Below are 24,357 nucleotides of genomic sequence, written 5' to 3' on the forward strand. Positions count from 1 at the left end.
ACATGACACCGATCAATTCTTTACTCGCTCCCTCTCTCTCTCTTTAAAAAAAAAGCTGTAATGATTTTGAAATAATACCCAACAAAGAAAAAACAGGAGGAGGGGTGGGGAGAGAAAGGCTCCCACTTTCCCCTGGGTGGGCTCGTCCCCTGGCAGCTCCTCCAACAGCTGTCGCCAAGGGTAGGGAAGGCGGGCCATCCAGAGAATTCTCTCCTGCACTTCAGATGGCCAGACACTCCCACGGGTGGCATGGGGAGCAGGCCACTAGGGTGGGGGACAGGGGGATGGGCAGCTCTGGCTTCTCCCAGGGAAACCCTCCCCAGTAGGCAACCTGTTCCCGTTGGCTGGGGCGGGGGCCACACTCACTCTGCACCGCATCGATCTTGTAGGGGATATTGAGGCTGCCCAGCGAGGCCAGCGCCCCCAGGAAGGCAGCCACATCAGTGGCACTCTGGAAGCACTGGGAGGAGGACTGCATGCACTGCCGGTTGTCGATCTCCAGGTAGACGATAGACCTGGGACACACCGCCAGGCTGGGACCAGAACCCGCCACCAGCGCCCGCCCAGCACACTGCCCAGGGTCAGCCCTGGCCCCTCACTGCCATCCTGACACAAGAGGCAGTCTGACAGCAGCAACGGGAAGTGCGCAGCCCGTCCAGTGAGCCCATACAGGACACAGGCATTCATTACGGAGCCCCTCAGGGTGCTCTCCCAGCGCCCCCACGGCCCCTGGGGCTCCCTCTGTGCCATGAGCACCCACTTCCCTTATTCAGGAGTCCATGCCCCTCCTAGGAGCTGTGTCCAGGCACTGCAGAGTACAGGGATGCAGAGTGGGGGGCAGGGGGCAGGTTCAGAACCTGACCAGGGCGGGGCCACACCCAGCCTGGACACTAGGACCCTAACAGGCCTCTGTGTGATGTGCGAATGGCCTTCCCGGCTGTTTCCCACCAGCAAAAGGACCATGAAACTTGAGGTTGGGCACACCAAGGTGCCACCACCCTGGTCCAGGGTCAAGCAGGAGATGATGGCAGGAGAGTGGGACCCCTAGGTGTAGGACGTGGGTGATGGATTTGCTCAGCTAGTGCTTCTGGACCCCCAAGGTGGCTGCAGTGTCCACAGGCCTATGCCCTCCCATAGCGCTCAGCTCCTCAGCCTTCAGGGCCCAGCCACAGCACCCCTGCCCAAGCTCCCAGCCCTGACTCTTTTCAGGATAGAAAAGGGGCCCCAATGACAGCTGGGTCTTGTCCAGAGTAGGTGTGCCAGCCCCCCGGGGGACCCTGGAGCTTCAGTCAGCTCAGTCCCCAATCCTGGTGCACATCTGAACCCCAGGCCTACCATCTGGGCAAAGGCATGAAGCTGAAGGCACCAGGGAGGGTGGGGGTGCTGGGGGAGATGTGGCCATAGAGGCCAGGGCCTTGTCAGTCACACCACCTCTGCTCCCTGGCTGCACAGGCCCTGGACACTCAGGCCCGCCCACTTTTATCACAAAGGGGGTGGTACTGCCTGCCCCGGGCAGCTGATGCGAGCAGGTGGAACTGGATGGAGGACAGGGAGGTACTAGGGAACAGACCACGTGGACCAGGGCTCACTCACCCCCGGATGTCCATGGGGTCCAGCTCCCTGCGCTGGCGCCTGCTGCTGCCGGGGAGCAGGGAGGCAGTGGCCTGGCCGAGCAGGGAACCAGGTGCGGCCCAGCCCGCGGCACGCTTGATGGGGTGTTTGCGCAGCTCCTCCTCGTGGCCGTAGTAGGGGAAGATCATCTGGTGGCCCTGCGCATCCCGCTTGAAGACCACATTGGTGTGCAGCACACGGCTGAGCTCCCGCAGGAAGTGCAGAGAGTGGTTGCGCAGCTGCTGGGGCGGCAGCAGCACCACCAGTACCAGTGTGCCGGCGGCCAGCCGCTCAGGGACGTGCTCCGCGCAGTCCAGCCCATCCCACTCGCACTCAGCGCTGTTGCAGCCCTGGTCGCAGTGCCCATCGCTGAAGTGGTCCTTGCAGTATTGGTCGTACAGGGGGCTGCAGGCACAGGGGGCTCAGGCCACCTCCCAGCAGGGTCCCCCTGTGCCCCCCAGCCACCCACCACTTCCAGTGCTGGCCTGTGTCCTTTCTCCCCTGCCCTGCCCTGTCCCCGGGGAGGCCCCGTCTTACTTGCACTGGCCTTCTGCGTGCTGGCAGTCGAAGCCGTCGAAGAGGCAGCCGGCCGAGTTGCACTGGCTGTCGCAGCGGCCGTCGCTGAAGTACTTCCAGCACTGCAGGGACTGCGTGCAGTTCTTCCAAGGGTCGTTGAAGTTGAGGGAGCAGTCGCCCCCGTCCCAGCCACAGGCATGGTTGTTACACTGCAGGCTGCAGACCTTGTTGCCCGCGTCCGCCTGGCACTCCGGCAGCTCGCAGGCCTCCTCGATCTGCGGCGGGGGGATGTCACGCCCAGCACCACCCCCAAAGCTGTAGTCGAGGATGTGGCACAGGAGCCCGTTGAACTTTGGGGGGCACAGGCAGCGGTAGAAGGGGCTCTCGGATGTGGGCTCACAGCTGCCCTGGTTGTAGCAGGGGTTGCCGCTCAAGCAGGGGCTGCTGGCTGGGTACTGGCACTCGGGGCCCGTGAAGGGCGCCAGGCACAGGCAGGTGGGGCTGCGTGGGCCAGAGATGCATGTGCCCCCATGGAGGCAGCGCAGCGTGCCACAGGTGCGGGCGTCATTCTCGCAGGTGGCGCCCTCGAAGCCCTGAGGAAAGAGGCAATACAGGGGTCAGGGCCAGCCGCATCCCCTACCTGGAAGTGGGGTCGTGGCCCTGCCCAGCATCAAAGCCCCAAAAGCACATTTCTCAGAGAGAAGGTCAGGGGTCGCTGGTGTGGGAGGGAGAGGGGGTGACAGGGAGGTGGCACCCCAGGAAATGCGTGTGACACAGTGCTGGCAGATATCTGTCATTATACACAGCCTAATACCCAGGGCAACCCGGAGCTACCTGTGGACCTGAGTCAGTGACCAGCAATAGTGCTGGGAGGCTGTGCGGGGTGCTGAGGGCGGGGAGGGCCAGCTCGGCACTCTGCCCTACAACCTGTAAAGCTAAAGCTGCTCCCAAAGTAAAGTTATGAGAATCTGACGAATGAGGGCTGGAGGCTGTGGCCCAGCGGCAGAGCACTGGCCTCAGCCCTGCATTCAGCCCCAGCACTGCCACACACAAATGCAACTAGTGAGGCCCAGCTCCACCTGAGGCCCTGCTGAGTGAGGGAGGCCTGCCAGAGGCTGCTTCAGGGCTGCATGGCCAGAGGGCAGGCTGGCCTCCAGTTCGCTGTGTGGCTATACCTACCGCTGGGCACTTGCAGATGAACCCGCGGGCAGTGTTGGATGCCACATTGCAAGTGCCCCCGTTCTTGCAGGGCTTACCCTTGCATCCATTGATGACAGACTCACAACGTCGCCCTGGGGATGAGAGGAGTATGAGGGTTAGCCCCGCCCCACGCCCCTGACCCCGCCCCATGCCACACCCGGCCCCCAGACCTACCAGTGTGGCCGGGGCGGCACTCGCAGTGGAAGTCGTTGACCCGCTGCACGCAGTTCTGGGTGCCACGTGCATCACAGGGGTTGGACAGGCACTCATTGACGTCGCCCTCACACCGTTCACCCACAAAGCCGGGTGGACAGGTGCAGCTGTAGCCGCCCACCTGGTCAACGCAGGTGCCATTGTTGAAGCACCTGGGGCTCCGGGAGGCAGGGTCTAGAGGGGGGCTGCAGTCGTCCACATTGATCTCACAGTGCACACCTGCAGGGTGCATTAATCAGGGCTGGGGCCACAGGGCTGCCCGGCCTGTCTGTCCTGATGCAGCAGGTTGTCAGTACTGGACCACCAGGATGCTCAGGAAAGGCATGATGGGACAGCAAAGGTCGGACCCCACACTTCCTGCTAGGACACCCTTCTGGGTCCCTTCCTGCCAGCTCTGCACCCACCCAGGCCCACAAGGCAGAGTGGAGTCATGTGCTGGTTGCAGGACACACCAGCCCAGCTCTCCCCTGGTGAGAACCCTGGCCCCGGCCCTGGGGTGCAGCCTTACCCTGTGTTCCCCGGGGGCAGGAGCACTTGTAGGTGTTAGTGAGGTCGATGCAGGTGCCCCCGTTCTGGCAGGGGTGGGACAGGCACTCGTTGATCTCCTCAGAGCAGTTGGCCCCGTGGTAGCCGGCCATGCACTGCAGGGAGAAGAACAGGGGCGGGGAGGCAGCTCGAGGGGGGGCTCAGCTTGGCGCTCCCCACCCCGCCGTGTAGGCTGACAGCAATCAAGCGGCCCTCCTGACCAGGGAAGCCTCAGGGACCTCAGGACCATGCAGGGATCTCGTAAGCAGGAGGCTTTGCTGAAGGTGGGATGAGGCCTAGTCTCATAGGCTAGACAGGAGGGCCTCAGGGAGGTGCCAGCTGAGCCCAGGCACAACAGAGGGGTGGGCAGGGACACCTGACCCACCGCCCAGCACATTCCCCCTCCTCCTCCTCTGCTGAGCCCACATATGGCTCCTGGCCCGACTGTCACCTTGCAGGAGTAACCGCCCAGGTAGTCGGTGCAGGTGGCCCCATTCTGGCAGGGGCTGGGCGAGCATTCGTCCACCTCGTCCTCACAGTAGCTGCCGGTGTACCCCGCCTGGCAGCGGCAGTGGTGGGTGTTGCCTGCATCCACACACAGTCCTCCGTGCTGGCACAGGTGGGAGACCTTGACCCCTGCAGGGGGTGGTGGGCGGGAGTGAGGTGAGGCAGCTCCTCCCTCAGGACTGCAGGGACCACCCAGGGCCTGCCGGTTACCTCGCTGCTGTGCGGCCACCTCACAGGAGACACTGGGCACGTCGCAGTAGAGGCCAGTCCAGCCACTGCGGCACTCACAGCGATACAGGGTATTGGTCTGCCAGCACTTGCCTCCATTCTTGCAGGGAGAGGAGTCACACCAGCGCACAAGGTCCTGGGGGCAGGCGGGGTCAGCATGCTCACCACCCCCCGCCTGCCCACGCCACCAGCTCTGATTAGGGCTCTATCCTGCCACTCCCCCATCCCTGCCAGCAATCACTTCAGCCAAAGGTCCCCGTGCTGAGGGGAACTGTGACCCCATTCCACAGGGTGCAGGCAGCCGTGAGGACTGGGACTCTCCCCACCTGCCCTGGGAGCAGCCTGGCACTGGGGCCAGTCTGTCTTGCTCTCAAGGCCCCAGAGCTGCAGGTAATGGGTGGTCCATGAAAATGAGTATTGGACACTCAAGCCTGATGCCCACAGAGCACAAGGTTGGGCCATAGAGCACAAGGCTGGCCTCCAGATCATCTCATTCCACCCCGGCTCCAAGGACCCTACGGGATGTGGAAGGGGCCTCCCACTGGTAGTGCAAACCCCATGCCTGGCGTCCCCCCCGGCTCACCTGGCAGTTGAGGCCAGTGTAACCCTGCGGGCAGGTGCACTTGTAGGTGCCGTAGCTGTCCTGGCAGGTGCCGCCGTGCAGGCAGGGCCGTGAATCACACTCGTTAATGTCATGCTGACAGTAGCTGCCCGTGAAGCCGGGAGGGCACAAGCAGGTGAAGGCATTGATGCCGTCCACACAAGTGCCGCCGTTGAAGCAGGAGCTGAGGGAGGTGGGGAGGTGAGCGTGCACATGTCCCCACCGAGAAGGGGCCACCCACAAGCAGCTCCCTTCCTTCCTGGGCCTTTTCTACGACGCGTGCTAAGACACCTTACAGCACACACAGGTATGTGGTGGTTAAAGTAACAGAAACCAGTCTGCATCTAACATGGGAAACTGTCATGTCACAAACCAGGGACTGGGCTTCCTGGCAACCAAGGCCAAAGGGAATCGAGATGGTTCTGACATTCTGGTTGGACAGGAGACACCCCAGTTCTTCTGGATAAACTATGAGGGTTCCTGACTAAGTCACAGGAGGTCACGATGACCCTCTGAAGAGAACGCAGTATTGGAGCTGGGGTCACAGCTCGGTGGTAGTGTTTACGAGCCTGAGTGGGGCCCCGGGTTCAAGTCCCAGCACTACAAAGAAAAGACTAGACTCGAGTCCATTAGAGCTGAGTGCCCCTCGTCCTGGGCAGACAGCTGCCAGTGAGCTGGGCTGCCAGACACTGCACCTCCACGGCACTTCCCCGGCCCGCCCCAGGCCAGGCCCCACGGCGGTGGCTGGAGAGGCCACAGACAGGGCCACCCTGGCGGCAGGCACGCACCTCTCTGTGCAGTCAGGCGTGTTGTTCTCACAGTGGATGCCATTGAAGCCCGCGGGGCAGGTGCAGGTGTAGCTGTCCACGCAGTCTGTGCAGTTGGCCCCGTGGTGGCAGGGGTTGCTGGCGCACTCGTTGATGTCCTCCTCACAAAAGGCACCCTGGAATCCAGGCAGGCAGTCGCAGAAGGCCATGTTGACGCCGTCTGTGCAGGAGCCACCATTGTGACATGGATCTGGGAGGGGACAGGAGGGCCAGCCTGAAGGGTGGGCACCAACCCACGCTGCAGGGCGACTAGGCCTGCGGGCAGGCTTGCTGAGGGGGGTGGAGGTGAACTGCTGGGTGCCCCCTGGACTCAGTCTGAGTCCGGCCCTTCTGAGGGTCCCCTGACCTCAGTCTCCAGGGCAGGGAGGAGGGGTGACCTCCCCTCCATACTCAGCCAATCAAGGGAGGCACCAGGCAGGACCCTGCTTCTCTAAACCCCAGCTTTCTATGAGGCTAGGCTGGGGAGGCCCAGAGCCTGCACCTTGGGGGCCTGTACCTTGGGGGCCTGCTGAGGACCAAGTCCGCAGCAGGGAGGGCCAAGCCCCGAGCCTGGTGCCCCTACCTCAGCCGGGAGGTCTGAGCAGGGCCAGTCTGGTTCGCAGGTAGAGGCCCACTGTGGTACCAGGAGGCAGTGACTACCTCCCTAGCCTGTCCCCCAGCCCCTGACCTGGACTCCCTGATGAGCCACAGCAGGCGGACCAAGTGGACGGCTCTAGGGTCCTGACGGCCAATGCCACCTGGCTGGGCACTGACCGGCACAGTGTTCTCCCCTCTGACCCCCAGGGGCTCCCTGCCCATGCCCGCCTGGTGGGAGAGATGCCTGAGACCATCCCAGAGATGCAGAGCGCCGCCTGGCCACTCACTCGGCCGGCAGTCATCGATGTCACTCTCGCAGTTGCGCCCTGTGTAGCCTGCCTGGCAGAGGCAGCGGTAACTACCGTTGGTGTTCTGGCAGGACGCGCCATGGCGGCAGGGGCTCTTCACGCACTCATTGACATCAATCTCACAGGTCTGCCCTGCAGGGGGCGGAAGAGGCCGTCAGCCAGCTGAAGCTCCAGCCCAGGCCTTCACCTCAGCTGGTCCCAGCCCCTCAGGACTGTCCTCGGTCCCCTGACTTGGCCAGAGAAGCCTGCAGAAACCCAGGATGGGAAGGGCCCTCCAAGGCCAGTTCTAGAGCCCCCTGACAAGAGCTCATCTCCTAAGATGGCGCACCTGCTCCTCTCGTCCTCCCTGCCCACCCCCCAGTCTGGACAGCCAGCCTCACCCTGCCAGCCCACTGGGCAGACGCAGAAAAAGCTCTCGTAGTCCTCCGACTCCCTGCACACCCCGCTGTTTCTGCAGGGGCTGGGGGCACACGGGGCCAGCACCCCCTCACACGTGGCTCCTGGGGAGAGACACCGGTGAGACCCAGGAGCCCAGCCCTGCAGCACCTCAGCTAGGGAACCTACGGGTCCCACAGGGAGTGTGTCCCTGCTGAGCCCCCACCCTGAACCTGGGGAAAAGTAGGCGGAATGCAGACCAGATGCCCAGACCAGCCAGGCAGACGCTCACCTGGCGCTTCCCCACTCGGCCCCTATGGGCCTAGCCCCACACAGCACCCACCACTAGAGAAGTCTAGGAGAGGCGGCCACAGCCTGGTGGGGACACTGCACCTGCCTCAGCCCCCCTGTCTTCTGAAGACAAGAAGCCCTGGAGCTGCCAAGCTCTGGGTCCAGGAGGGCTGAACAGAGGGCCAGGCTCTGCACCTGTGCTCTGGAAGGGGACAGAGCCCCTGCCATCTCAAGCACACCCTACTGGTCAGGGAGCCTTGGGTGCAGCCGGGGCCTCAGCCTGTGACTCCCGGCTTCCCCAGCAGCCTTCCTGTTTATGGCTCTGGGGCTGGCCTCCCAGGAGCGAGGAAGCATTATCTTCCTCGTCTCCCACCGTGTCCGGGTGCTGGTGTGACTTTCCAGGCCTCTCTATCGGTTTCCACAGTGACCTGGGCCGGCAGGAACTTAGCCAGAGTTTCCGACAATTGTACAAAGGGAAGCAGGAAGAGGGCAGACCGGAAGCAAGTCAGCCCAGAGGGCTCCTCCCACCAGCCCCAGAGCAGCAGGTCCAGAAGGGACACAGGGTGCACCAGCTGCTCAGAGTTTCCTCACTGACGGACAGGGTGACAAAATCCAGGCCCCTGGCTCTTGTCAAAGAAAACAACACTCTTCTGGCCGCAGGCCACCGAGTGTCATGGGAACACAGTCATGGACCCCCACCCATCCCTGGCAGGCCCTCCCAAGGCACCTAGGGCCCAACTGTCCCCATGGCAGTGTCCTCTGCCCACCCCCGGGGTAGCCACAGGGCCCTTGCCACTATGGACCTTCCTGTCGAATGCGCGGCACATCACGGCCACAGGGGGCCCATTTCCCATGATCCCTGTGGCCAGGCCTAGGCAGGGGCTAAGACACCCGGGGAAATGTCTCCTGCCTCTGCTCAGCCAGAACAGAGAGCTCCTTGTTCCCTTCACACAAAGAGACCCGCGGTCAAAGGAATCCCTCAGGCCCGGCAGGCGGGGGAGGGCCGCCGGCCCCAGAGGCCCATGCAGACTGAAGGACGAGGCCCCGGTAGCCAAAGGTCCAGGCTGGGCTCCTGGTGCTCGCCTCTGGGCAGGTGAGTCATGTGACACACCTGGGACAGACTTAAACTGGACCTTCAGGCTCTGCGTTTGCTCATCTGGCATCTCCATTCCTAGGGCCAGGCCCTCAGCCAGGAGCAGAGTCTTCCGAATGCTGCTGAGGAGTGGATGCCAGCCCAGGAGTGCTGGCACTGAGGCCTGCGCCACCTCACCTGTGTAGGGCAGTAGGCAGTTGCACTTGTACCCAGCGACGTCATCGATGCAGGTGCCCTGGTTCAGGCACGGGTTGGACGCACACTCGTTGATGTTGGTCTGGCAGTTGGGGCCTGCAGAGTGGGCAGCAGTCAGTGTGTGTGTCCTGGCCAGCCCGCCCTCACCCCTGGGAGACGGCCAGGCACTCACCACTGAAGCCTTCCCGGCACGTGCACACATAGCCGCTGGTCATGTCTTTGCAGGTGCCGCCATTGACACAGGGGTTGGACTCACACTCGTTGGTGTTGGTGTCACAGTTGGTCCCACTCCACCCAGGCTCACAGTCACACTTGTACCTGTAGAGCCACCATGCTGCCGGTCAGGCCTGGCCTGGGCAGCGTCGGCCTGGGCTCTGGTCCTCCTGGCCCTGCCACAGTTGCGAACCAATGGAAGGGGGGTCTGACCAGGTGGACCCTCTGAGTCCTTTAAAATAGGGCTGAGACCACGGCAGGGGTCCCCTCTTGCCAGAGACCAGTGCAGCAGGGCCTCTGCAGTGCAGAATGCGCAGCCAGAGATGCCCACTACTGTCTGGCTGCAAGAGCAGCATGGACACCCCAGGTGTCACTGCAGCTACACACGAGGGTCTTGAGGCCCCTTAGGCCTGTGTTCCCAGCAGACACTATGGCCCTTGGGGACACACAGCCAGGACTACCAGGCAGACCAGGGGCTGACCCAGCCCCACATTGGAGCTCTGGGGTCACACCTGCCCTTGAGCCCTGCCCCCCCAGGGCCATCTGCCGCCCTGCCCAGCCAGTGCTCTATACACAGCGTCCAGGGCCATACCCGTTGAGGCTGTCCTGGCAGACCCCATGGACGCAGGGGCTGCTGTTACACTCGTTGACCTCGGACAGACAGGTGGGGTCGTGGTAGCCCTCGGGGCAGTGGCAGGTGAACCCGTTGATGCCGTCCTCACAGGTGCCCCCGTTGTGGCAGGGGTTCGCCGCACACTCGTCGATGTTGACGTTGCACATGCTCCCTGTGGGCAGCAGCTGTGAGCCTCCCGCCTCCCAGGGCCAGGGCCTCAGGGGGCAGACCCCCGGGCCTCAGTTCCTCCCTCAGCCAAGCGGGGACACCGCCTCCTCTGGCCTCCCAGGTGCAGGAGACAGCTGGACATGACAGCAGCTGCAGGGCCCCTGCTCAGGACCTGCTCCCCCCAGCTTCCCCGTGGCCCCTGACACAGACACTGCTGCTGTCCCCTCTGATGAGAACCTGAGGCCAGAGTGGTCAAGGCATCTGCTTGAGGATAGATGGTGCACGGCAGAGGCCAAACATGCCCACGCACTGGCCACTCCCTCGCAGCAGGGCCAGCACTGACCAGGGACAGATGTGTGGTCTCTACGGCAGCTGACCTCTGCCATTCTGGCCCTCAGGTCCCAGCTAGCCCCAAAGTCGCCCAGACCTGGACTGTCCATCTGACCTGGGCCTCGTCCACCTCTGCTCTGGACCCCTACCTGTGTAGCCTGGCTCACAGGCACACTCGTAGCCATCGATCTTATCTAAGCAGGTGCCCGAGTCACAGGGGCTGCTGGCACAGTCGTCCAGATTGACCTCACAGTTGGGTCCTGGAGGAGGAGTGGGCATGTGGTCAGCTTGAGACCCCTGCTTTGCCCCCCTCACCTGACCCCAGCCTGGCCAGGCACCTGTGGTCCCCTTGAGGCAGAAGCAGAAGTAGGCATTGTCGCGGTCCTGACAGGTGCCACCGTGGCGACAGGGCTGGCTGTGGCACTCGTTAATGTTGGTCTCGCAGTGGTGGCCCGTGTAGCCCGGCTGGCACAAGCAGGTGAAGGTGGCCACGCCATCCTTGCAGGAGCCGTAGTGACAGGGGTCAGGGTCACACTCATCTATGTCCACCTCGCAGTGGGTCCCTGTGTAGCCTGTCACGGGAAGAGTGGGCACAAGAGGGCTCAGGCCCAGCCACTCCCTAGATGCCCCTTGAGAAGCCGCAGACCAGAGCCAGGGTCACTGCCACTCAGGGAAGGGTGCCGGGTCACGCCTTGGAATGTCCTCACAGCCCCATCTAGGTCAGAGCAGCTCTGTGCTCTTGGTCCCTGGACTAGACGGCTCCAGACAGAGCTGTCCCTGATCCCGCCCCATGGCCCCCCGTCCAGCCCCACCCTTTGCCCGCACCTTCCGTGCACACACAGGTGTAGGTGTTGGGCCCATCCAGGCACCTGGCCCCGTTCCTGCAGGGTGTGCTGGCACACTCGTCCACGTCATACTGGCACAGGTGCCCGCTGAAGCCTGTGGCAGGCAGGGGTGGTGGTCACATGGCAGTGCTGTCTGTGGCCCTGTGGGCACCTCCCTGGGGCTCAGCAGCCAGTGCCCAGCTGGGCAGACCCCAGGCTCTCCACTGCACCTTTCAGAGCCCCTGGCCCTCTGATCAGAGCAAAGCCCCGTGAGGGCCCGTGTGTCTGCCTCGGCCTGACAGAGGGGCTTTTTCCCAAACCCACTCTGGTTGCTATGGCAACTTCCCACACTACAGCGTCTGGGACGGCTGATTTGCATTTCAGGAGGCCAGAGGGCCCCGTGCCCCAGGGCAGACAAGACACCCTGCCAAACTCCCTCCAGGGTGTCTCCCCTGCTCTGCCTCCCAGCGCTCTGCAGCAAGGGCCAGGGAGGCAGCGGGAGCAGGCGGTTCCCTCCTAGCCCAGGAATGACTGGGGCTCTCAGCCCCTTCTCTCCAGGCGGAAGACACTGCACCCCACCAGCAGGAAGGAGCTCCCCACACCCCGGCACACCCAGCAAGGTAGGGCCGAAGCCCACTGCTCCACCTGGACCTGCCCTCTGGGGCAACCTAAAAATGCCCCCTCCCAGCAGCCTGGAGCCCCTACATCTTCAACCCCCGGGACAGCGGGATGGTTCCTGTGGGCCAGCCCTAGGCCTGGGTACAGGCCACCGGCTGTGGCAAACAGGATGCAGGGCCCTGGGGGACCTTACCTGTGGGGCACTCGCACACGAACTCGTTGATCTTGTCCAGGCAGCGGCCACCATGGAGGCATGGGCTGCTGGCACACTCATCCATGTTGACCTCACAGTATACCCCTTCATAGCCTGGGGGTGGGAGAAACTGCCTCAGCCCCCTGCTCCAGCCCCAGCACCCCACCCCGGCTGTGCTCATACCTGTGCCCCTGCAGGCCCTGCGCTGACCCACCTACTGGGCTTTGGCCCTCTCTGCTGCTCTGTGAACCTAGCCTCAGTTTCCCCAAATGCCCCCCAGCCAAGAAAACGGAGGTGTGGCCAGTGTGCCCATAGGCTGCCCCTGAGGCTGTCCAGCCTTGGCTGGGCTCCTGGTCCCTGTGCTCCAGGGCGGGGGTGGCTGGCAGGACGCACCCGGCATACAGATGCACTGGAACTCCCCGATCTGGTCCAGGCAGGTGGCATCGTTCTGACAGGGGTTCGAGACGCACTCGTTGACATCGATCTCGCAGCGGGGGCCCGTGTAGCCCTGCAGACACTGGCACTCGAAGGAGCCCAGCGTGTTGAGGCACTTGCCCGCGTGCTCACAGGGGTTGGCACCTGGTGGGAGGTGGTGGTGAGGAGCCACTGCAGGCCCTGGCCTCCCCCATCACCTGTGTCCTCCAGGGCTGGCCACTTCGCCCAGCTGCCCACACCTACCCAGTGCACATTCGTCCACATCCTGGCTGCAGGCTGGCCCCGTGTATCCCGAGGGACAGGTGCAGATGGCCTTGCCATTGACAGGGTTGGTGTCACAGTTGGAGCCCTCATTGCAAGGGTTGCTGATGCATGCGTCGCTAAGGTGGCAGAGCAGGCCTGGTGGGGCAGCAGTAGTCAGCTGGGCTGGGCTCCTGGCTGGGATCGGAGGCCACCATACCGGGGAAGGGGTCTCCCACAGTGATGCCCCTGATGCCCACACTCAGGTTGCTCGGGAGGGCAAGGCCACAGCACTCACCAGTGCGGCCATGGGGACACTCGCAGTAGAAGGAGGCCACGCGGTCGTGGCAGGTGGCACCGTGGAAGCAGGCAGCACTGGCACAGTCGTCAATATTCTCGCCACAGTCCTCGCCCGTCCAGCCATTGACGCACACACAGTTGTAGCCGCCGAGGGTGTTGTGGCAGGTGCCACCATTCTGGCAGGCGGTGGGCATGAGCTGGCACTCGTCCACGTCCTCTGTGCAGTACTGGCCTGCAGGGGTGGGCAGGGGACTGTCAACCCTGGACTGCCACACACAGAGCTCCTCATTCTCCAGGTGAAGGGCTACAAAGCCACCCGTCCAGGGAGCCCTCCTGGCTGATCCCAGCCTTCCTTGTACCCTGCCACCAGAGGGCTGTCGTCCCAATTCCCCACCCTCACCCATCACGCCACCAGACAGGAGCTCTGAGAGCAGAGACTGTGACTGTCCACCCTGGAACCCTGTGTCCAACTCGGACTTCAACCTGGCTCAACATGGGGACCCAACGCTGGACACAGGCCGCTAAGGGCCCATCAGACCAGCTGATGCTCCTCTGTGCTGAACCCAGGGTGGGGTTCTCAGGCCCTGGTCCTGGGCACAGTAGCTGTCCCTCACATGGTCCTTCCAGGACAACCTGGGCCCTCCCTCCACCCCCACACAGCTGAGTGGGCGGGTCCTGCCCGCCCAGGCCACTTTCCCACGTACACACCTGTCCACTCTGGTGGACAGCGGCAGTTGTAGGTGTTCACACCGTCCACGCAGGCACCCCCGTTCTTGCAGCCGTTTCCTGGACAGTCATCCACATTCTCCTCGCAGTTCTGACCCGTGAAGCCTGTGGTAGAGGGAGGGCAGGATTGAGCCTGCCGGGGGCCAGCTGCTGGGCTCCCTCAGGCCTGGCTCCTGGGGTCTGCTGGAGTGTGAGCAGGCCAGGCCTGCTGCCCACAGGGAACATGCTTCTCTCAGAGAGTCATCACCCGAATGGCCAGCTGAACAGAGGCTCTACCAAAAAACTGTCCGTTGCAGGGGCCAACCCTAGGGCCACGTGTATCCGACATGAGGACTGAGCGGATGGGACCCAGGTGGGCCTTCTCTGCCAAGACATGGTCCTGCCCCAGGGCACAGAGGTGGCCTCTGCCTCCCAGGAATGGAGATGGGCTGGCCTGCCAGGCGTGGCTCCACAGGGTGAGGGGGGCTCCTCCCGAGGATCAGTTAGCTATTAATCCACTCAACTCCCGCTAGGTCAATGATCAACCCAGAAAGACGTCTGGCAACAGCCAAACTTGCGGCTAGTTACTAATTAACACCTCCTAGGATGCCTTCAAACCCCTCCTGCCCTCAGGCTCCTCCCTCTGGACCCCCATTCTACTAGCCACTGAGCAAAACCTGTAGGCTAAGAAAAGCCGCAAATCTGACGTTGGTTTGGGGAGAGCACCCCAAGTCGGAGCAGAGCCCGAGTTCCGGTCCCCCTGGGGGTGGCAGGACTCCCTGCACTTGGAGGGCCTGGTCTAAAGTGGGTGGAGGTCCTGAGCGGGGCCTGACCCTGGGCAGTGCTGGAGACTGTTGGGGGAGAAGGGGGCAGGCAGGAGCCCCGCGTGGACCCCAACCAGCCCTCTGCCCACACAGCATCCTCCCTGTCAGACGGGGCCAGGGAGAGCCTAGAGGGACTGGCAGGTCCAGCTGGGGCAGGTAGGGCCAGTGCACCTCCAAATCCCAGCCAGGCCTTTGCAGGGTTCTGGCTGCTGTCCTGACCACAGCCTCCTGTGACTCTGTGGGCACCTGTGACCTCTCTCTAGGATCCTGGCCCTCAGAAGGGAATACAAGCCCCTTGGGGAACCTGGGTGCAGTGCCTGCCTCAAGTCTGAACCGTGAGTCTGGGACAGCGAGGACTCAGTTCCTCAGAGGGACCCCTCACCTGTCCCCATCCTAACACAGCCCAGCTCTACACTAGGTAGTGAGTGTCCCCTCATCACAGTGGTAACATGGTCCCAGTGCACTGGCCTCTAAGACCCACCTACTCTGGCCAAACCTCAGTAGCCCTTCCCTCCCAGCACCCAGAGGCTGCCCTGTGTCCAGGAAACTATTGGGCACACCTGGAGGTCCTCATCCCACCCTGCCCAAGAGAGTCTGCTGGTTCCACACAAGTTGTCCTCTGACAAGGCCCCTTACCACCGCCATCCCACGAGACGGCAACTCCTTGACCCTGTAGCTGATGTGGGGTCCCAGCTGAGGCCACGGCCACCAAGGAGGGTCTGAACCTAGAGCTCTGGTGCCCACTCAACCTAGTGAGAACCAAGCTGGTCGGTGTGCCTTGGCAGGCCGACGGAGGGGGCTGCATGTACCTCTCCAAGCTTGCTCAGGACTTTCAGGAAATCCACAAGCCCAGCATCTGCACGCAGAGGCCTGGGGCAGGCTCTGCAGACTGCAGGCAGCAGCAAGCTTCCCCTTTGCAGGGGGCGGGGCAGTCCTGGGGTCACCCCCAGGTCAGTAGGGCCCAGGCACTCCTTGCACCCAAATGCCATGACGACTCCCCAAGCACTTTCCCCAACTTGTGCACAACTGCCGTGGAGCAGTCAACTGAGGGGGCACCAAAGGCTTTTTTCTTTTTTTGGCAGCACGGGAGGTGAAACCCAGGGTCTCATACATGCTAAGGCAAACTCCACCCCTGAGCCACCTCCTCAGCCCGACAGATGAGGTTTTCAAGTCTCTGCGTCACTGTTGTTATTTTTAGAGCTGCAGCAAGACTTACTCAAACGAGAACTGCAGAAGAAATGAGGGGGGCTGTGCTTGCCTGTCCCCGCCCCAGGAGATAACAGGGCCACCAGGGCCATGGCCCTCTCTGCCCTGCCCTCCAGCCCCCTAGCTCCAGAGATTGCACCCCTCAGGGAACTCAAGAAACCAGGGGCAGCCTGTGAGGGCTGCGGAGGCCGACTCACACTCCGCACCCCTGGATGGCTCAGGACAGGGGCAGGTGCCACGGGGAGATCCAGGGTGAGGAACACCTGGAGAAGGTGCTCCTGTCCCAGAGTTTAGATAGCAAAGGAACTTGGGGACCATGCACCCAGCTGCCCAGCTCACATCAGACCCCATCCCTGGGCAGAAATGGCCTGAGGGATGTCAACGTGGTGGGGGGATTAACCGCTTGGCTTCATATCTGGCCCCCAGCCCCACGCAAATTTCCTCCAAAGGGGCCAATCTGCCCCGCAGCACCGTCAGGGCTCCCTCCACAGACCATGGCCCTGTGCTCTGCCCTCAGTCCAGGGAGCCCGCCAGCCCTGCCCATCCAGCTCTGCAGCTGGCCTTCTCTGAACATCCTCCCTAGGCTCCCCCAGGAGCCCTAGCTCCCTCCACACTCCCTCCATTCCTGCACCCTGGGCCCGACAGCAGCAGCACAGGTTCACGCAGGTGGGATCCAGGCAGGGGGCCGGCGAGGCCAGAGGACCTACCTGGAAGGCAGGCACACTCGTAAGTGGTGTCCCCGGTGGGGCGGCAGGTGCCCCCATTCTGGCAGGGTGAGGGGCTGCAGGGCACATAGGGCAGCTCGCAGTGGGGACCAGTGTGGGTGGCGCGGCAGACGCAGCGGTAGGAGCCAACCTCGTTGTGGCAGGTGCCCCCATGGCGGCACAGCCCCGGGCTCTGGCTGCACTCATTGACGTCTTGCCTGCAGGTCGGGCCGTGGAAGCCCGGCGGGCAGCCGCAGATGTACGAGGACTCGAAGGGCAGACACTGGCCGCCATTGGCACAGGGGTTGGAGGCACATGGGTCAGCCTGTTGGCATGATTTCCCTGGGGGAGCAAGGCAGGTGGGAGGCTAAGCTGGCCAGCCAGCTCTGCAGCCAGGGCCTCCCTAGGTGCTCATAGGCTCTTCCTGGAGTATTATCACCATAGCCCTCAGGACCTGCTGTAAGACATGGTATCTCTCTACGGACAAGGGACCAGAGGGCCTAGGAGGCCAAGTGACCACCCAAGAACAGAGTTGCTAAGTGGGGGGTGACTTCGAGGCCATTTTCTCCCACAGCCTACATACAACTGACTCTGAAAGCTCAGGGCACCAGCAGGAAGAGAGGGCATGGCCAGGGCTGGATGTCAGCACTCCTTTTGCTCCCAGAAGTAGGGACAGGTAGGTGGCCAGGGCCTCAGAGTGGAACAGTCCAAACCAGGCAGCTGCAGGGCTGGGAAGGCAGGGTCACTGGGGGATCACAGGCCAGGCTCTCTCAGCCAAGCACCAGCCTGGCTTTCACAGAACACAACTAGTCACATGGATGGTGGGGCAGGCCAGTGTCTGTCCCCTCCTGGGCCTGAGGGTCCCTGCTGCAGGGCCTGAGACCTCCCCGTCCTCACCTGACCAGCCTGGGGGGCAGCGGCACTTGTACTCTGTGAGCGTGACCAGGTCGCAGGTGCCCCCGTTCCGGCAGGGGCTGGACAGGCAGGCGTTGTCCAGGGGCGTCAGGCAGAGGGGCCCAGAGAAGCCCAGGGGGCAGATACAGGCATAGTCTGCAGCACCACCGCGGTCCACCACACGGCACGTCCCGGCGTTCTTGCAGGGGGAGCTGAGGCACGGGTTAGGATCCTGGCATCTCTGGCCCACGAAGGCCCCGCTGCACCTGTTGGCAGACACCAGGTGGTCAGCTCCCCTGACTGGCCCACTTGTCACGGCCACGGCAGCCTCTACCCCAGCATGCTCGGGTGGACAGCCAGGGCTCCAGGACCAAGGTGTGCTCCGTGGCCGCTTGCTGTGCAGGGAGATGTCTTGGTCTACAGTGCTGATCTGGACAACGTGGGACACACCGATGCCACCTGGCTGGTCACTTTAAAGCAGTTAGTTCCCCAGGAAGGGAAACTTCAATGGACAGAAGAGCCACTGCCAACAGGGGACCAGCTCCAGTGTCCAGCTTGGATTTCAAACAAGGTTGGCACGTGGGTCTGGGTCTACACCGCAGGGAAGGGGCCCTGCAGTCCTATTCGGGAGGCTTGCCCACTCTCTGTTTTCTGTGATGGAAACGTATGGTTTGGGTAGCAGAGTTGGTGTTTTCTAACCTCTCAAACATCACGGTTGGACGTATGTGGGCACTGCCCACAAGGACAGGATTCCAGTGGTTTTCCCTTCTGCGATCAGGCCTTCTGCTCACCCAGGCACTGTCCTCAGGAGCAGAGGCCCCATTTACAGCTGGGAAGACCAGGGTGACGTGGGGGCGTCCCGCCTCAGCTCTGTGCCAGCTGGTCCTGGCCTGCGAGGAACCTCCCACCTCCCACAAGGCCTGCCCTCCCCCAACACAGGGCCAGAGAGCCATCCTGCTTCCAGGCCTGGTCTCACGGTCTCAGGTTCCTACAGGGACTGCTCAGCGTCTGCCACACCCTGGCCCCAGGAGCCTGCTCAGCCACCTGCTAGCCTGGCTTCCAGACCAGGCCATAAATTGCTCCCCGTCACCTCCAGGCCTCATGCTCCCGGGAGGGCCCTGGGAGCAGGCAGGCACACCGCTTCCCAGTGGGAAGCCTCTGGGGCAGACCGAGCTGGCCAGCCACAAGGCAGCCCCCATGCCACGTGGGAGGTGGCCCCAGGGGAAGAACAGGGTCTAGCAGAGGCAGTTTGGGGCTGGGGTGGTGTGTCTCTCAACTGAGGGGCTGCTCCCCTGTCCCAGAGGCCCAAAGGCATCTGTGTTCCCTGGTGTCTTTCATCTGCGGCTGTGGCTTGGGTAGGGAAGATGCAAAATGGCCACTGTGGCTGACCATCTGTTGCCAGAAGCCAAAAGTCCCAAACCAACTGGCTTAAAGAAAACAAACCCACCCCCAACCCGGGGAGTTAACTCAGGCCTTTGCTATGACTCCCGCCCACCATGCAAAGGGGTGGGGGCGGTGGGCACCTGGCTCCCCTGGAGCAAGGGACAGTCCTGGAGTGCAGCTCCACCCAGGTGGCCACTCCAGGAGCCTCAGTGTCCACACCTATCTCTCTGGCACCATGGTCTCCTGCAGGGCCACACTCAGGGAATGTGGGGAGCAGGCAGGCCCCTGCTGTGCTCGGATGCAGTCACTGGCTAGCCTGACCGGCCACTGGGAGCCTGGGATCTGGCCGCTGGGATCTGGCCGGCTGGGGCTGGGCAGGCAGAAGCAGCCCTCCTCTGCATCAAAGCCCCTTTGTCAGGCTAAGTTGGCCTGGGCCCATTAGGAGAAAAGACTTTTTTCTTTCTAGCCACTGACAAAGTCGGCAGGGGTGGATGAGGACAGAGGACGTTTAATCATCAAAGCTGGGGCTGGAGCTGCCGTCCACGCCTCCCGGCATGCACCCTAAGCCCCTGGGCCAGGCAGGTGGGGCTGTCTGGGGGAACCCTACACACTGCCAGGTGCCACTCCTCAAGTGGGTGAGATCTTGTCACTGGACACCCTAGGGGACACCCTGGGACTCCCAGCACCTGGAACAATCCCCTGCTAAACATCTTAAGGTGAGGACATTGGGTGTCACCAAATGGTCTAGGAGGCCGGGACCACACAACCCTTGCCCTCCAGCCATGGGCAGTGTTCCCAGGGAGTACCTGTCCCCCTCTGCACCCCAAACAGGGACCCCAACAGAAGGCCGTGGGAGAACCTGCCTGGGCTAGGTGCACCTCGCTCCCGAGGCTGATTTACGCAGGACTAGGGAGGGGAAACACACCCAGCGAATCAGGAGACGGCAGGGACAAAGGGTGGCTGGGGAGCAGGTGCACTTGTGGACGGGACAGCTGCTCCTGCAGGGCGAGGCCAGCAGCCAACCCTGGCAGGCGGGGCAGGAGCCAGGCAGCCGAGGCCTGAGGAGACTCCTACGCGGAGGAACGCGGCAGCTGAGAGAGTCTACTGTCCTCCCCACCGCCACCCGGCACTGGGGCACCAGAGTGAAGGCATGCTGCCCAGCCGGCTGCCACAGGCACGGTCGCCATCCACCACCAGCACCCCACAGCTGGGGAAGGGCAGGGCCACCAGAGGGATCTTCCCTAGGGTCCAGAGCCAGGTGCGGAAAGGTCTGGCCCCGGGGGACAGCTTCGGGGCCAGACCCAAAAGTCTCTCTCACTTGAGGGCTGGCACTTGGCAGCATGTGTGGGTTCCCAAAGCTGTGGGCTGAGCCTGCTCCTCTTGCCCACCCATGCCTGGTTCCTGCTCCTGCTCTGGGCAGCCTCCAGCCTGTGACCACCTGTCTGCACCTCCCCACCACCTGGCCACAGAGCTAGGCTGCCTGGGACAGGCACCTGTTGCCTTCTCTCCATGGCACTCAGATGACCCTGAGAAGGTGGGAGGGACCCCAGGGGTGCATCATGGCAGAGGCCAAGGCCACCCCATCCCTACACCAATGGCCATTCTGTCCTCAACACCTGTCTGGCAGGCTGGCATGAACCCAGGGTAAGGCCAGGAGTAGTCACGCAAGGACAGCAACCAGAGGAATCAGGAGGGGAGAAGCCCCTCCAGGAGCGAGGGCAGGGGCTCCAGGACCCTTGGCTCCGCCCCAGCTGCTGCCCAGCCTTGAGTGCAGTGGGGAGGCAGGAGCTGCCTCACCCAGCAGGGAGGACTGGAAGGCGCTGGGGCCAGGGCTCCGCTGAGCCACCCACTGAGCCACCCACGACACTTCCTGCGTCTACACATCCAGCGGCCCAAGGGCCTTCTGGGGCTAAAAGGTGGGACTTCCCCCAAGGTAGGAGACCAGAACTGCCCCACCTCCACCAGGCCCTGTGGCTCACAGCCGCCCACAGTGGGAGGCCAGCTGCTTCAGAGGTGCCCAAGGGCTCCCTCCCTTGCTCCTCAAGGACCCCTGGGCACTTGCTCCTCAGCTCTGCCTTCCCTCCACCAGATCCCCTTGGTGGGGTGGCGGGTACAGTGACCTGTCCTGTCCTGGTGCTCAGAGATGAGTGGCGGGTGGGCTGGGGACCCCAGGAAGGGCCCCAGAGGGAGTGGGCTCTGAAGACCAGGCAGAGGGGCACAACTGGTTCCAGAGCCCACATCCCCGGCCGCTCCCCCTGCTTTGTTCCAGCCCCACGGTTTCCACTGTGCTGGCTCCCGCCTCTGGCAGCAGCACTCCATAGAAATGTGACTCCCCAAAGCATCCGGAGGCAGATGTTGCTGCGACCTTTCACCCGGGACTAATTCTAAATTGTGCTGTTTTCCTTTCCAAGCTAAGTGGCCATCTGCCACCCCCTGGGGACAGATGACAGCTCCCTCAACCCCAAAAGGATGAGGAGGGGCAGGGGACAAGTGGGGGGATTCACCCAGCTCCTGCCCTCAAGGAGTTTACGGTCAAGTAGGGCTGAGGAGGGTGGGGGTCAGCACAGGGGCCCCCTGTCAGTTCAGCAGGAGGAACCAGAGACACAGGGAGGTGCTTCCCAGGCAGCAACCGCAGGAATCGGGAGGGAAGAAGCCCCTGCAGGAGAGAGGGGGCTTGCAGGACCCTTGGCTCTGCCCAGCTGTTGCACAGCCATGAGTGCAGTGGGGAGGCAACATGGTCACCAGCTGGGTAGAGGGGACTCTCACTCGGGCCAAGTCTGGATGTGATTCACAGACAGGCAATCTGCAGGACTGTCCAGTCTGAGGAAATGGTGTAGCCTAAAGGGCCGTGTACACAGCTGCCCCACCCCACTCGATTCTGGGGCCAGGGCCTGTGGTGAGGTGCTGGTGGGGTGCTGGTGGGGCGCAGGTGGGGTGCAGGTGGGATGCTGGTAGGGTGCTGGTGGGGCACTGGTGTGCCTGCAGATTTCATCTCCAAAGGGTGGGCAGGGGCTGTGCCTCCCACCACAGAAGGGACAGCCCTGCAGACTGAAGTCCTAAGCACCACCAGGCAGCCAGGGTCCAGGGAGCCCCTGGTTTTCATTTGCCCCTGACTTGCTTTGCCCACCTCAGCAGAACTGACCCCCACTGGACTCCACCCAGCCCAGCTCCAGGCCATCTTCCCAGAAGTCCAAAGCTTCCCAGGAGCACAGGGTCTCCACCCAGGGACTTCTCCCCATCTGCCCCCACAGTTGCCTGCTCCCAGGAAGCCTGTGCCACATCCTGCCAGGAGCCAGTCCCACCCCTCCACCAGGCTCTGCCTTCCTGGGAGGCCCCGTCCCACAGCATCCCCGCTCCCAGCCCCAGAGTGCTTTCTTTCCAGGAAGGGGACTCTGGCATCTGAGGCTCCTGCTCTGTAATTTCCCAGGCAAGAGTCATCGGCAAGGGCCAGGACTGTGGCTCAGCGGTGGAGCACTCTTCAAGCATGGGTGAGGCACTGGGTTCAATCCCGGCACCACATACAATAAAAATAAAAAACAAAATAAAGGTATTGTGTCCATCTACAACCAAAAAAACTATTTAAAAAAAAAAAGAGTTATTGGCAAGTCGATATCACCAGCGATAGCTCCATGCAGCCCTGGCCAGACCCTGCCCTGCTCAGCCAAGACCATGTAAAGCCAGCTGTCCACTGCCCAAACCACCAACAGCATGCCTAGAACCAGCCAACCCAGCCACATAGACAGCCCAGCTTCCCTGACCACCACTGCCTGGGCCGCGGGGCCACTTGTGGCCCAGGCAGGGGATGGGAACCCCTTGCTGGAGGGGAGACACAGATGGGCTGTGAGGGATGGTGGTGGGGTCCCCTGCAGAACCTTCACAGGTCAACAAGCTCAGCCCCAGGGACAGGCCTGGCTGAGGCTCCTAGGGGTGAGAGCGGTTCTAGTATTCAACCCCTCCCTTGGGCAGAAGCCATTCCAGGGCCCCCAAATCCCAGCAGGTACCACCACCTTCCAGGAGCAGGTGCTCATGACAGGCTGGGCAGGGGACTCAGAGACCTGCTGGCCCACGTGCCACACCTGAGGTCCTGGATCCTTTTCCTTTTGGGAACAGCAGGTGCAGCTCAGCTCTGGGGACAAAACCCCAGGACATAGGAGGCCTCACTGCTCACAGTCCCAACCCCTTGCCTCTCCAAAGCCCCAGCATGAAAAGCTACAGCACACAAGGTCCAGGCTCCTGCTCCAGGGACCTCTGTCCAAACACCTGTCCAAGAACCAGCCAGTCATGGGGACACTGGAGGACCAGCCAGACCACAGTGGGGAGGCCTCCAGCATTTCTGCTGTCGCACGCCCTGCTTCAGCTTCCTCTGCACACAGACAGCAGGTACCTGTGCAGCAGGGCACCACTCACCCGCTCTCTTGGGCTGGAGGCTGCAGTGAGGGACTGCGGCCTGCAGCCACCACCTGTGGCCCCATCTGCCCAGCAATGATGACAGTCGGGCACAACTGAGCTGCAGTTGCCCCAGCCTCTGCAGCCATTGGGCTGGGAGGCCTGGAAGCAGGACAGAGCATTCAGGCTGTAGGCAGGCTGGGGCCAGACATGGGCCTGGGCTCAGATGCAGACAATCCCCGGCCCCAAACACGAGCCACTGCTCAGATCAGAAGGTCGGCAAAGGAGGAAAGTGAGTCTGGCAGGTGTGGCATGCCCACGGGCAGCCGCAGGGGCCAGCCTGAGCCGAGGCCCAGGCATTCCAGCTCAAAGAGCCGCTCCCAGCGGCTCGGCTCTTTGGTCCGCAGACCCTCCCCGTTGCATCCTCCTCGGGCTTGAAGCCTGCTGGAAGGGACGTGCAGGAACGGCCCTGCTTCCTTGCCGCTGGGACGCCTCAGTGCGGAGATGGAACCTGCCCTCCCTCCCAGGAAGCCACCTTTCCCACCCCAGGGAAAACAATGTCCACAGGGCCCGCTGTCCCGCTGCCGCGCTAGGAACTGGTATACCTCCTGAGCAGACAGAACAGACCCTGAGGGTCAAGCCACTTCCCAGGATGGCCCAGCTGGAGTGGGCAGAAGTGACCCTGGGGCGGGGTGGGGTCAGGGTCCAGCCAGCCCCTCCCAACATTGCGGAAAGCAGGGCCCAGGAAGCCTGGGTCACTAGGAGCCGCCGTCACTGCCGGAGTGAGACACCTGAGGGAGGCCGTGGCTCCACTGGGGGTCATGACCCCCAGCCCCTAGGAGATGGAGCCCCACACTGCCAGTGAGGCACAAGTGCCCCAGGCACTCCTAAGTGCAGCCACCCCGGATGCCTTGAGGGGTTACAGGACGCCCTGTGGGCTGGCACCCGGGGCCCCAAGGAGGCAGAAGTGGAAACACCCTGACTGCCAGGGCCTCTGCTCCGGGCACCCCACGGCCGCTCAGAGCAGCGAGGTGATCAATAGGCTCGCGAGGCCAGTGCCGCCAGGGGGGCTTAATCCAAGCTCCGTTAATTAAGCAGCCATCGCAGCCCGAGCTCCAGGGCCGAGCCAGAGCCTTCTGACAACCTCCCTCCTCTGCTTCACCAGCAGGCTTGGGAGGGAGGAGCTGCGGAGACAGGCTCTGTCCTCCCTGGGGGGCTGTGCCACCTCCTCCCCACCAGGGCAGGTGCCTCAGTC

The 24,357-nt window shown here is 62.9% G+C and overlaps 1 protein-coding gene across 3 annotated transcripts in view; it reads right to left on the reverse strand.

Moving 5' to 3' along the window:
* The window catches only part of Notch1 (notch receptor 1), a 44,038-nt gene that overhangs the window by 7,821 nt on the left and 11,860 nt on the right, over positions 1 to 24,357 (reverse strand). Inside the window, exons 3-27 of one of the 3 annotated variants that reach the window (XM_026395402.2) lie at positions 17,337 to 17,599; positions 16,443 to 16,781; positions 13,709 to 13,831; positions 12,999 to 13,232; positions 12,704 to 12,859; positions 12,419 to 12,604; positions 12,026 to 12,139; positions 11,216 to 11,329; positions 10,729 to 10,962; positions 10,540 to 10,650; positions 9,872 to 10,064; positions 9,239 to 9,384; positions 9,049 to 9,162; positions 7,493 to 7,612; positions 7,092 to 7,244; positions 6,190 to 6,418; positions 5,384 to 5,585; positions 4,783 to 4,936; positions 4,517 to 4,701; positions 4,049 to 4,181; positions 3,502 to 3,759; positions 3,307 to 3,419; positions 2,149 to 2,720; positions 1,594 to 2,016; positions 367 to 515 (exon numbers count right to left, since the gene is read on the reverse strand). In XM_026395402.2, coding sequence (XP_026251187.2) covers positions 367 to 515; positions 1,594 to 2,016; positions 2,149 to 2,720; positions 3,307 to 3,419; positions 3,502 to 3,759; positions 4,049 to 4,181; positions 4,517 to 4,701; positions 4,783 to 4,936; positions 5,384 to 5,585; positions 6,190 to 6,418; positions 7,092 to 7,244; positions 7,493 to 7,612; positions 9,049 to 9,162; positions 9,239 to 9,384; positions 9,872 to 10,064; positions 10,540 to 10,650; positions 10,729 to 10,962; positions 11,216 to 11,329; positions 12,026 to 12,139; positions 12,419 to 12,604; positions 12,704 to 12,859; positions 12,999 to 13,232; positions 13,709 to 13,831; positions 16,443 to 16,781; positions 17,337 to 17,599 — 5,018 coding nt within the window. The remainder of the gene's footprint in view (positions 1 to 366; positions 516 to 1,593; positions 2,017 to 2,148; positions 2,721 to 3,306; positions 3,420 to 3,501; positions 3,760 to 4,048; positions 4,182 to 4,516; positions 4,702 to 4,782; positions 4,937 to 5,383; positions 5,586 to 6,189; positions 6,419 to 7,091; positions 7,245 to 7,492; positions 7,613 to 9,048; positions 9,163 to 9,238; positions 9,385 to 9,871; positions 10,065 to 10,539; positions 10,651 to 10,728; positions 10,963 to 11,215; positions 11,330 to 12,025; positions 12,140 to 12,418; positions 12,605 to 12,703; positions 12,860 to 12,998; positions 13,233 to 13,708; positions 13,832 to 16,442; positions 16,782 to 17,336; positions 17,600 to 24,357) is intronic. The other 2 variants (XM_026395403.2, XM_077797185.1) reach the window with 2 other exon arrangements.

The sequence above is a fragment of the Urocitellus parryii genome, chromosome 4, assembly GCF_045843805.1.
Source record: "Urocitellus parryii isolate mUroPar1 chromosome 4, mUroPar1.hap1, whole genome shotgun sequence".
Classification (NCBI taxonomy): domain Eukaryota; kingdom Metazoa; phylum Chordata; class Mammalia; order Rodentia; family Sciuridae; genus Urocitellus; species Urocitellus parryii.